This window comes from Mytilus edulis, chromosome 1 (assembly GCF_963676685.1).
Source record: "Mytilus edulis chromosome 1, xbMytEdul2.2, whole genome shotgun sequence".
Classification (NCBI taxonomy): domain Eukaryota; kingdom Metazoa; phylum Mollusca; class Bivalvia; order Mytilida; family Mytilidae; genus Mytilus; species Mytilus edulis.
In genome coordinates, this window is record NC_092344.1 from 106,899,766 (window position 1) to 106,913,226 (window position 13,461).

At 32.3% G+C, this 13,461-nt stretch overlaps 1 protein-coding gene across 1 annotated transcript in view; it reads left to right on the top strand.

Moving 5' to 3' along the window:
* LOC139517233 (orexin receptor type 2-like) overlaps positions 1 to 12,604 on the top strand; it is a 39,626-nt gene extending 27,022 nt beyond the window's left edge. The window contains exons 2-5 of the mRNA XM_071308027.1: positions 6,415 to 6,799; positions 8,103 to 8,247; positions 10,255 to 10,373; positions 11,307 to 12,604. Coding sequence (XP_071164128.1) covers positions 6,415 to 6,799; positions 8,103 to 8,247; positions 10,255 to 10,373; positions 11,307 to 11,458 — 801 coding nt within the window. The 3' untranslated portion in view covers positions 11,459 to 12,604. The remainder of the gene's footprint in view (positions 1 to 6,414; positions 6,800 to 8,102; positions 8,248 to 10,254; positions 10,374 to 11,306) is intronic.
* The last annotated feature ends 857 nt before the right edge of the window (positions 12,605 to 13,461 follow it).

Consider the following 13,461-nt stretch of genomic DNA (forward strand, 5'->3'; position numbering starts at 1 on the left):
ATTGTCGAAAGTGTATGTTATTTTCTTAATGTCCTTTTGCCTATTGTCGAATACTGCATACTATTCACTGGGTGTCCTTTTGTCTGTTGTCAAATACTGCATATTATTCACTGGGTGTCCTTTTGTCTGTTGTCAAATACTGCATATTATTCACTGGGTGTCCTTTTGTCTGTTGTCAAATACTGCATATTATTCACTGGGTGCAGGAAAACCATTTGTAAAATCTGAAATATATTTTCTGCAGTATATAAACTCATCATAGATACCAGGACTAAATTTTGTATATACGCCAGACGCGCGTTTCGTCTACTAAAGACTCATCAGTGACGCGCGAATCCAAAAAGTTAAAAAGGCCAAATAAAGTACGAAGTTGAAGAGCATTGAGGACCAAAATTCCTTAAAGTGTTGCCAAATTCAGCTAAGGTAATCGATGCCTGAGGTAGAAAAGCCTTAGTATTTCAAAAAATTCTTAATTTTGTAAACAGTAAATTTATAAATATAAACACATCACTGACAATTCATGTCAGCACAAAAAGTGCTGACTACTGGGCTTGTGATACCCTCGGGGAAATAAATCTCCACCATCAGTGGCATCGACCCAGTGGTTGTAAATAAACTCATCATAGATACCAGGACTAAATTTTGTATATACTTTTAGGTATCTGATGTTTATCCAAAGTTTTATTCAAATATACCTATTTAATTGTAAATTTGTATAATAGGAACGATATTAAAAGCGACATATTTCATTAGCAAATTTGATTATAGATATTAGGCTGTTATAAAAATTGAATTACAACAGATTTCTGTTATCATGGAATTTAATACTTCAGAATATGAAATATATGATACAATTATCTTAAAGGGAATCAAATTGCTAAAATAGTGCATTTTTATCAAAAGTGATAAGAATATGTATCATTGTGGATGAAATTATCATTTTAAATCATCCAACAATCTTTCGCAGATATATAATATGTGATATTATGTTGGTCTTTTGTTCTGAATGTAGAATTGGTAAATATAAAATCAGATAGTTAAATTTTTTTTTTATTTTCTTAAACCTTAGAACTGATATTTCGAATGTTTTAAAATTTCATTTCACAAAGGATTTCTATTGTCTACTAATTGTTCCTCAAACTTATTTACCCGATGTAGGTCTTAAGTTAAGGTTCAATTTACTTAAAGTTAATCGGGCATGACTAATTAGATACGCCCTCTTAAAAATCAGGGGGTCCGAAATAGGATCGGAAAAAAACACCCAGCAAAATACCTTAATTTACAATTTAAGAATTTGTTTGATTCAAAGTGCTTTTGGTTGCTTAAATATCTCCGATCAATAATCAGGCGGTATTTTGTGGAAATAATAACCTGTCCCGAACCGGGAGATGTTGGCTGCAATAGGAATTTATTTATAAACAAGTGAAACTGCGAGCTACTGCTCACTGATGATACCCCCGCCGCAAGTGGATAATATTAATAGTGTAAAAATATGCAAGTGTTCGGTAAACAGGAAGTTGTCGAGTGATAAATCTGAAAACGCATCACACGGTATAGCTGACTTATAAAAATCCTGAAACCAAATTTCAGAAATCCTTGTATTGTAGTTCCTGAGAAAAATGTGACGAAAATTTTTAACTTGGTTATCATGTGTAAAATCATACAAGTGTTCGGTAAACAGGAAGTAGTCGAGTGATGAATCTGAAAACGCATCACACGGTATAGCTGACTTATATAAATCCTGAAACCAAATTTCAGAAATCCTTGTATTGTAGTTCCTGAGAAAAATGTGACGAAAATTTTCAACTTGGCTATCATGTGTAAAATCATACAAGTGTTCGGTAAACAGGAAGTTGTTGATTGATGAATCTGAAAACGCATCACACGGTATAGCTGACTTATATAAATCCTGAAACCAAATTTCAGAAATCCTTGTATTGTAGTTCCTGAGAAAAATGTGACGAAAATTTTCAACTTGGCTATCATGTGTAAAATCAGACAAGTGTTCGGTAAACAGGAAGTTGTCAAGTGATGAATCTGAAAACGCATCACACGGTATGGCTGACATATATAAATGTTGATACCAAATTACAGAAAGGGTGGATGTGTAGTTCCTGAGAAAAATGTGACGAAAGTTTCATGGGACGGACTGACTGACTGACGGACGGACTGACGGACGGACTGACGGACGGACTGATGGACGGACGGACGGACGGACTGACAGACAGAGGTAAAACAGTATACCCCCCTTTTTTAAAGCGGGGGTATAAAAAAGTCCATATCTCATTTACTTATAGTGGCCGTTATTGATTGTAAAATTCATGACGTTTTGTTTATGACTTTCGTCTACCGTGGGAAAAAAAGTGGAAAAAAGTGGGAAGGAGGGCTAATAGCTTAACTTACGAGGTCTATCATTATGGTTCAAATCTATTCTATTACGGCATACGTTTTACCTCTAGCGAACGCTCTGCCTTATTGTAAAAAGTGCCACTCTAAATTTGTAAGCATTTGATTCAGATTGATCCCCTTTGAATCTAGTCGTGAATATGCATGACATATTTGCCTCTGGACACAAAGGAGCAATAAATTAATCAGCTTCATTAGTGATGTATAATCATTTGTCCTCAGTTGATTATAGTCTCAAACAGTTTTCCCATTTTTATATATTTCATTATTATTTACATTTGAATTTTTATGCGTAAATCTTAGCATTTCTTCCATCATTTTTCTCTTTGCAATTAAATCTTTTTTGTTTAACATTAAAAAAACGTTGTCGTAGCACACATCAGGGGTTACATTGTATAATTTCCAGCAAAACTAATAGGGGAGGGACTAGAACAGAAAAACAATCTTCATTGAGTGGCAATAACTCATATATTGAAGCGTTCAATGACGGCTGTCTCGTCTAAGTGACAACATTTGCTGTTTCAAGTCTATTTATATCTCAAACTGATATAATAGTTGTCATAAAAGCAACAACAAAAATGATAAAAAAAGGTTGACAACAATTTATAAAAAGATTCAACTTATTTTGGGCGTTTCATTTTTTTTATATTGTCTTGCTGATCGGTTTTGTTATATATATTTTTTTTCATCTACTATAGTTCTAGCAAAAGCCACAAAAAATGTTGTTAAAATCAGCAATGCGACTTATTTGAAAAGATTTAGCTGACCTTTCTTGTTGTTTACTCATTTCAATCATTCATCTCGTGCGTAGATCGTCTTTCCCTCTAATGTTTAAGGTAAAGTTAGCGTGAAATTCTCACTGCACCAGGCATCGGATACACATTCCTATTATATTTTGATCGGACAAAGCTGCGTATTTATATAACCAATAAGCCAAACGAACGCACTCATTTAGCAAGGGTATACTGTGGGACGGGAGAGGTCCAGTGATGTCAATATTTCTATAGCCAAGCGAATCATTTGGTTTTGAATAAAAGGAGATAAAGGTATACATTAATGCGACAGCAACCCAAAGACACAGATAAATAAAAATATTAAGAGTCAACATTCGGTCTTTTTTTTTTATAGAAAGATGCGTTTACAGAATAATAAGCTCAAATCCGACCCATGACTAAATAATAGTTATAATACGGATTTAATTCAATAATATTTTCCGACAAATATTATATATCCGAAAAGGCACATTTGATTTAATATTATTTACCGTCAAAGATAATAATCCAAACAATCACAAGTGTTTGGTTGAAAAATTTCACCTGCCATATTTTAATTTTGATCGGTGCAAATTTGCTGAAAATTTAAGAAGTTGTAATATAAACCAGTAAAAGAAAAACACTACACTGTATAATAATACGGTAAAATAAATAATGATAATGGATGATGACCAGCGGCAAATAAAATTAATATTCAGGGACGATTAGATGTAAATTTAATAAGAATATTAACCCCGTTTTTACCACTGACAAGCTGAGCCGGTTTTTTATCGTGTAATTTCACAAGATATTAGTTCGCAGGAAGAAAAGTCACTAGACTCGGACACATTTCCGACTCTGACCACGCCAGTCTTTAACGTCTTTGTTTGACTCGTTCGGGATTCGAACAAATGACCTCCCGCTCTCGAGGCGAACGCCCCCACACGAGACCAACCAGGAGAGCGGTAGTGATCGGTAGTACAGAATATCACACCAAAAACTGAAGTACAATACACAATACAGTTTCACAGAATTCTCACAGTTACTAAAGCGAGCTTAAAGTATCTAACCTAAATTGGATGCGTGAAATGATATTGTAAACTACACGTAAACATGGATGATCGACTTCAGGGTAGATTTTATGGATCAACGCTCTCGGCAAATTAGATTAAAGAGCTAGTACTCGGGCTCGGAGATCTGAACACCCCTTTTTGTTCGGAGGTCTTTTAATATCAATATTAACTTTTCATTGAACTTTTACTATTACGTAAAGTCTTACGTGACGTATTTTATTCATTAAGCTGCTCCATTTCATATTAAAATGCAATCTTTCTGCATTTAAACAGATACACTTCTAAATCTAAAAGCAAATCACATCACATAACAACACTATCATATTCAACTTTACATAAGTTCGATTCATCGCAATTCTTTTTAGTTATTTGGAAAAAAAAGATAATAAATTGTGGAATTTAATGACCGTTTATTATTAGATTTCCCCCTTTTTGTTTTGAATATACATAACAGAATCGGATATTCTGTCCTCGCTGTTAAAAACAAATTATTCTAAGGCGAAAGTTCCTGAAGTCTCCCGAGGTTAAATCTTATGAAAATGGAATATTTAATTGTTCACTGAAAACCAAGTTAATGTGACAGATGCCTTTAAATCCATTCCAATACTTCTATTGAACATTAGTATCAAGGGAAATGAGGGTTTCCTGGTACGACCATTTCCGTTTTGTTTCACCGTGATCAGAAAAGGCTTAGTCAAACGGTTACCTGATGCGAATATTGGTTTAAATTTAACAGTAATTTATGTAAGAACGTTAAATGAAGGATGAAATATTTCGTATTTCTTTATTGTGTTTTGTTGTGAGACATCAAATATAAATTCAACATTTTCCTCTTAATATAGAAAGAATTGTCAATTAACTAGAAAATATAGAAACGGTAAAGCATTTATCAGCTAGTTACATGTTTTTCAGATCAATCAAGAGATTTAAGTCGAAGAAAAAAAATTAGATAATTATCTTCCGTTTGTTATATATATCTTATTCCTTGATTGATTACACAAGAGACATCATATGAGTTATATTGCTTTTTCCGTCCTGATGAAATCTAATTCATTTCAAGTTTTTCTTCTGAATTTTACCAACTAATATATCCTAAATTGCATTTTAATGAATTTTAAGTAACATATTCAGCAGGGATTTGATATACGAGTAGAATTGAAAAATTGTCCTGACCCGATTTTGTTTTTTGACTCTGATAAGTTAACCATAGACAATATTTAACTCTAGAAGGTAACCATAGCCAATTTTTTACTCTGGAAGGTACCCATAGACGATTTTTGACTCTGGAAGGTAACCATAGACGATTTTTGACTCTGGAAGGTAACCATAAACGAGTTTTGACTCTGGAAGGTAACCATAGACAATATTTTACTCTGGAAGGTTACCATAGACAATTTTGTACTCTGGAAGGTAACCATAGACAATATTTGACTCTAGAAGGTAACCATAAACAATTTTTTACTCTGGAAGGTACCCATAGACGATTTTTGACTCTGGAAGGTAACCATAGACGATTTTTTACTTTGGAAGGTAACCATAGACAATATTTGACTCTAGAAGGTAACCATAGACGATTTTGGACTCCATTACGTTACCATAGACATTTTTGTTTGTTTCTGGTAGTCAATCATAGACTATTTTTGAATCTGCTAGGTAACCATTGTCAATTTTTGACCAGGTTTTACTACTATGGGTTGCAAGACAAATAGAAGAACATATATGGAAGAACATACATTTGTTTAGGGGCCAGCTGAAAGAAGAAGACCTATTGGTGACCTTTTGTTGTTGTCTGTTCTGTGTTCGGGTTGTTGTCTTTTTGACTCATTCCCCATTTCCATTCTTAATTTTATGTACGTCTATACTCGGTCATCTATTGGAAGGGGGGTGATTTAGATATGTGTCTGTCTGTTTACTTGGACTATGACGGATTTTACTATCTGTTACGTTGACTGTAGACAACTTTTCAATGTTTGTATTATACCCATTTATAATAATTTGATGTTCATTAATGTTTAAAGTATATATCTTCTGAAACTGTGTGTTTACGGGAGCGTAACTGATGAAATTTTAAAAGAACTTGTGACCACTTAAAAATGTAAAAAAAAAAAAATTATATTATATTTCGTGCGCTGAAAATCGCTATTTAGTGTTAATGATACTATTATAGTATTTCTCTCTTTCAGACTGTTTCGATTTCGGTGTCAGTATTGACTCTAGCAGCTATTGCTGTGGAACGATGGTATGCGATTTGCCGACCATTAGCTTTTAAAAGTACACGCAGGAGAGCAAGAATTATTATCTTTGTAATATGGCTGGTATCTGCATCAGTTGCTCTTCCCGATATAATTTTCCTTCGATTGAAGAGATTTGAACGAGTCCCGGAAAATGTTTCTGACTTGCTTATGTCGTGTCAGCCAGGTTTAGACCAGGAGCAGCAGACAGCTTATCAGATAGCTTTAATTGTACTACTGTATCTATTGCCAATGATTTGCATCTGCGTCGCGTATATACAAATTTCGCATGTTCTGTGGAAAGGGGACATTCCTGGGGATGGAGACTCAAGATCAGGTTTGTAAACTAAATATATTATTCAATATTTATATATTAGTAGAAAGGATGTGTTGCTAATAATATATTTTTTTTCTTCTTGCAAGTCTTTTGTCGAAATAGTCTTGCACATGTTGCCCCAGCTAGGATAATGAAGTATTTCTGAAACGTTTAAAAGTCTGAGAAGGCAAACACAGAACAATGTCAACCGTTAAAAAACTACGTGTGAAGAAATTTAACGACAACGATTTATAAATTGTTGCTTTGAACTCAATATCATACGAAAAACTCTTTTGTTTGTAAGAAATCCCAAATCGACCCTATCGACAAGACATGAGAGGTTGAAGACATTTCCCGAAAATAGTAACAACTTTCTGTGCGATAATTAGACATGATTGCAATAAAGACTGCCGAGATTTCATTACATCTGGAAGGCTTGATTATAACACATGCTTTCTAAAACATATGAAAAGTATGAAAAGTGAAACTTTAAAATTAAGAAGATCCGTTTCATCAACGATACTAATTAAAATATTTATATGAACATCTTAAATGTCAAAGACCAAACAAGGAAAGCTGTGGCACATATTATGTAACGGTATTGACAGCATAGAACAATCTAGCATGATTTAGGTATTAAGTCTATTTCAAAACAATGTTCTGCTTTTATATATGAAGATAACAAGAACATATGCACACTATTTTATTAATTTCCTATCTCTATATCTAGTTCGTTTTGTCATATGTTACGTCATCTTTTGCTTGCGGTCATTCAGTGTCTGTATACGAAAAGGGAGAGAATAACTTTAAAATCTTGATTTATTAATTTTCACCTAACCTCACCTAATTACATCCTTAAGTCATATTATTTTTTACGTTTTTATATTTAACTAAATTAAATTTAAGTGAAAAAGAAGACAAAAAAAAAACAACAGGAAAACAATTTTAAAACAAATAAAAACTACAGATTTGTGAATTTTTCGTCACTTTTTAAGAATTTTAGATATTTTATTTGATTCTTTATTAAACAGATTATAGTTTTTGTCATTGTTAAAACATTTCCATAAAGAAGAAAAAGATGTGTAAAAACATCACGTAATTAGACAGAAAATAAGATTTCATCAGTAATTTTGGGTGTTTAGAAAATGAGGATTACTTTTTCTTTTGCAAGGTTGTACTTGATTTAAAACGACCAATTACCGTAGTATTAATACACACTGTAATTTCACGGATATTCTGAATAAAATTGAGACACAGGCTAGTAGTAAGAAAACTTATACTTATACAAACAACGAGTTAGGTCTTGTTTATCATATAATTTCAGTAACTCAGCCGATGATGGATACACGGCGGATGAATGTTGCCAATGAACAGCTTGCTTCACGACGTAAAGCTGCTAAGATGTTGATCACAGTTGTTTTAGCTTTTGCTGTCTGCTACTTCCCAGTTCATCTGCTTAATATTTCAAGGTATTTCTATATGAACAAACTAAACCTTGAAAGTTAATAAAAATGTCTCCTGTTTCTGTTTTACACCGACAAAAAAACACTAATCAATTATTATCAAATCTCGCATTTTTATTTTATTTTAGAAAACTCACTTAATATGAAAAAGAAGATGTGGTATGATTGCCAATGAGACAATTCTCCACACGAGATCAAATGACACAGAAATGAACAACTTTGTGTCACCGTACGACCTTCAATAATGAGCAAAGCCGATACCGCACAGTCAGCTATAAAAGGCCCCGAAATGACAAATGTAAATCAATTTAAACGAAAAAAATAACGGCCTAGTTAATGTTCTATTTCTAAAACACCCACTCCATTTATGATGCAATAAACATCCATGATCTTGTGTGAAAAACTACACATATCCACCGAGATTCTCCTTTTATTTTAACAGCGTTCGCAAGACGGTCGTTAATTTTTTATAATGAAAAACAAAACTGATAGATTTTCTTCATGTATCAAGTTCATGTTTTTATTTTTTACAATTTTATTGTAACTTTATGTAGCCAAGAGACTTATTAATTTTTTATGTGCATTTGAAAAAACAAAGCTTCTGTTATTAATTTAAACATACAATTGTCACTGATATGTTTGTTCCATATACATATGATATAACTAGTATATTTCAAGTTTCCTACACTTTTTAAGTAACCTGAAAGACTCAAAATTGTGCGAAAACATGTCGAACATGGTTATAAATCACACAAGATTAACTTGTTTGAAGAATGTTCTTTGTCTATAACTTATAGTATTAAGTTATCCTTTCTTATTATATTATAGCTCTTCGCGCGTTAAGATAGTAATAAAACTTTGAATTTCTTTTTTTTTTGACACAGCAAATTAAAAGAAAAAGATTTTCAATTTTCCAAATAAATAAATATAATTATTTTTATTATCAGTATTTTTTTTTTAACGTAAACTGTAGTTGAAAAAAAGTACAGCACCCATTCGCACCCGAACAGATATTTCCTCCTCAACACAAAGCCCTTTCTTCCATAGAGCAGAAAATGGAGTATTACAAAATACTACATACTAACATTTTAAGCTCATACAGAGTACGGCCGGTTGGTCTTTATTTTACACCAACAGCTGGATTCTTATATTTATTCATATACACAAACACAACTCAATTATTGCTAAATTTAAATTTTAAATTTTTGTTATAATGTCCAGTTTTAAAACCATCCGAACTAATCGGAAGCTTTAATACAGTTATCAATTATTTTATTAAGATTTATTTTCTTGATTCGTAAAATTTGCAATGAAATAAAATTTGCGTAGTTTTTCTATGAAAGCATGTCGTTTAAACGGAACAGGATATAAAATAATTGCTTTCTAAAAAGACTGAAATCTTTTTCTATCGGGATCAATATCCGCTTTTTATTTTCATTTAGCATATACTTGATGTGTAATTCCACCAGAAAAAGAATTCGTTAAAGAAATGAAAATCTGTACTCCCACTATAATAAAATTGTGGGAAATGCTGTTCCCACATTCTTGATGTGGAGCGAACAATTTGAAAAGCCATGACCATTTATAAGGAGGAAATTGTTAGCAACAAAACACATAATTCAACAAAAACTCGACAGTTTTACCCAAAAGTATCCAAAGTAAGCTTTATACAATTAGATTTGTAATGTCAGCATTGTATAGCTTACTTTGCAGTATGGGTTTTAGCTCATTGTTAAATGCTGTCCGGTGACATATAGTTGTTTATTTCTATGTCATATGGTCTCTGGTGGAGAGTTGTCTCATTGCCAATTATAACACAACTTCGTATTTTTATATTGATACTTTCTTTTTAAACAGTAAGCATTTCGTATCTCTTTACAAATGTATGCAGTTATCACAAATTATTTTAGTTCCTACTTAAGTTTTTTTTCTGATGTTTACGATATAATTGTAGATATGCTGGTGTATTGAAGTATATAGAGTGTTTTTCTGATGTTTACGATATAATTATAGATATGCTGGTGTATTGAAGTATATAGCTGTTGATGGAATACGTGCATATAGCTATGTTGCTCATTGGCTGCCTTATTTAAACAGTTCAAGTAACCCAATCATCTATAACTTCATGAGTGGTGAGTACACGACATTTTATCTTCGATGCAGAAGTGTCTCATTGGCTGCCTTATCTAAACAGTTCAAGAAACCCAATTATCTATAACTTTATGAGTGGTGAGTTAACGTTATTTAGTCTTTGATGCAGATGTGTCTCGTGGACAATCATACCGCACCCTCTTATTTTTATACCGATATTTAAATATGATTTGTTAAAAAGTCTTGTTACCTTCATCAACATATATCATATACTTAGCAAAAGTATAAATTGGGATTAAACTATTTATTAGAAGACCGAGAGAGTTTGTATTTAACAGTTACATCTCAATAAATGCAAGTCATAGAAGTGTCATGTCATTTTGAAACACTGGACACAAGTATTTCTGTATTTAAACGTAAACATGTCTGTAAACAAGCATGCAACAATTAAGTTTACGCAAAATAGCTGGCAATACAATTTTAAAGTTGGCCATTACAGCATATTTTTTTTTTTTTTTTACTTTTAATAGTTTCGTCATGTAATAAAATCATGTTTGTAATTATATTTTATGACATGCTAATCGTGCGGAGTATTAACAGTTCAAGTGGATTGTTTGTTGTTTACTTAATTTACAAAAGAAAATATTTCGTGCATTTTCAGACGATATCAAATTAACAATACATCTTATAATGTAGGCTCTATTAAGTTCGTCAGCTGTTATTAAGGTCGGGAAATATCAATAAATTAGTCAAGGTATGTGATGAAAATATCAGTAACTTGTAAAGACATAAGGTTTTAAGAATTGTCCTTGTTAAAACTTATATCAAATACCAGACATCAAACTTTGTACGCCAGACGCGCGTTTCTTTATGACAGTAACATTCGAATCAATATACCTGATAAATAGCAAGTGCGAAGTTAAAAAGCATGGATGACTATAACCAAAATATGTGGGTTTTTTTCTTCATTGCAGCAAAGTTCAGGAAAGAATTCAAGATGGCATGTATATGTTGCTGTGGACCTCCAGAAAAGGGAAAACAAGGCTTCACTTTTACCTCAGCGACGCATTATATCTCACCAAACAATGTTGGGACGGAACAAACATCATTGACAACAATGAAGTAAAAGCAGTATCTTAGCGCCGTCAAAAAAGGTTATAACGGAAGAAAAACATGCATTATAACAAACGCGAATCTATAATACTAAAATTACGAGGTCCAATTTGTCAGCCGTCATCACGTAAAAACGACGAATCAAAGAATGCAACTTTATATATTACTAATATAGTACTAAGGTGTAGATTATAAATTACACCACTCCAGGCCCTTTTGTTTTCCACGTAATTAATATTGCCAATAATTAAGAAGTTCCGGGTCTAATCCGATACCGATACCAATAGTATATTCACCTGTTACCTATTACCTTATCTGTACGTTCCGCATCTGACAGGCGCACCAACAAACCGTCGGTGTATTCAGGATTAATATGCTATATACACGGGTCATAATCACAGGGTTGACACTACTAAATTGTCGAATTGTTACCATTTGTAGTAATTTAATCAGTAAGACTTTCTAAGATAACAATACGAATACTAAAAATCTGGACTAAAAATAAGGCGCATAGGTACAGTTTTCAATTTGTTAACGGTCATGACGTAAAACAGCGAATCGAAGAATTCAACTTTATTTATAACTAATATAGGACAATGCTGTTGATTAAAAAAATACTCCATTCCAGGACCTTTTGTTTTCCAAATAATTAATATTACCAATAATTGATAAGTTCCAGTTCGACGGATTCAAACAGAAAGATTTGAAAGCAGAGAAAACTGTGTATCTTATAATCGGCATGACTTTATCAGATGACAATACTAATACTAAAATAATGCTTGCGCATAGTTATATACTTTAATTCAGTCAAGGACCCGCGATATCACGGGTGTGTTCTAGTATATTATAATTAATCAATGAGGCAGGATAGAATATCTCTGAGAACAAATGAATATATAAATTCGATCACTACGGTAAAGTACATATCTACTGGACAGATGATGAAATAGAGCGAAATATGTAACTGTTACGAGTAGGGGGAATATTAAATGAAAACAATAACATTGGTTTACTATATATTTGCTTTAAATAGAAATTAAGATTCAGTATCGTTTATAATTGATGAATTGAACATGGTCAATAATATTATTTAGCAACTTTGTATTCCCGTGTCATCTTTCTGTATAAGCTGTATTTTCCATTAAACATGATTGCATTTTGTACTTGTCATCTTAACACAAACGCTGTTGCTTAATTGCACATAATACAAATAACCCTGTGTAATTCTTCCTACAGGGAGTTCGCGTGCTAGATTTTCTTGACAAACATTATATTCGATGATTAAAAACAGATAAAGCACCTGCTTCATAGAGTTAGCAAATTCGTCTTATATTTTTCGTAGAAGTAAGCATTTTTTTAATCTTCATAATTCTCAAATTCCTAAGAAAGCAAAAACACTTTTGGTTACAAAATACAGTAAAACCCAATAAGTATAATTTGTTTTATTAACCTACTTTTTCGATTCAAAAATAGAGTGTTAAATGTGTTCAATCTAATACTGAAATAACCCTTTCTTAATGCAAAGACTAGTTTTGCAAAATATAAGTTCATTGACAATTTACTCCAAAACATCTATAGAAAGGTGGAAGGTGTAGTTGTTAAGAAATAAAACAAGAGGATATCTAACTTTAACCTCAAAATCAGATGAAAAAGATTCAGAAAAAACAAAGGCAAACCTGGGTTTTGTTTCTACATAATATATTAAATACACCCGTGAGGACGTTAGCCTACTTGGGTATTTATATATGAGGGTCTGAATGAGGGGGGGGGGGGGTCTTTTATTCTGTAAACATTTAATTTTCACCCCTTTTTTCTCTAATCAATCAATTTTTTTTTTGCCCGTTATTCTCTTATCTTCATTGTTTAAGGGCATTATTCTTTAATCATTTAACCCCATCCAAACCCTCATATATAATTCACTTCATGGTAACCTTGATTATGCAAAAATGATATATTAAAAAAAAATGGAAAAAAAGGAGGGGGTTCAGAAATTTGACCTTAGGAATGATTTCTCTG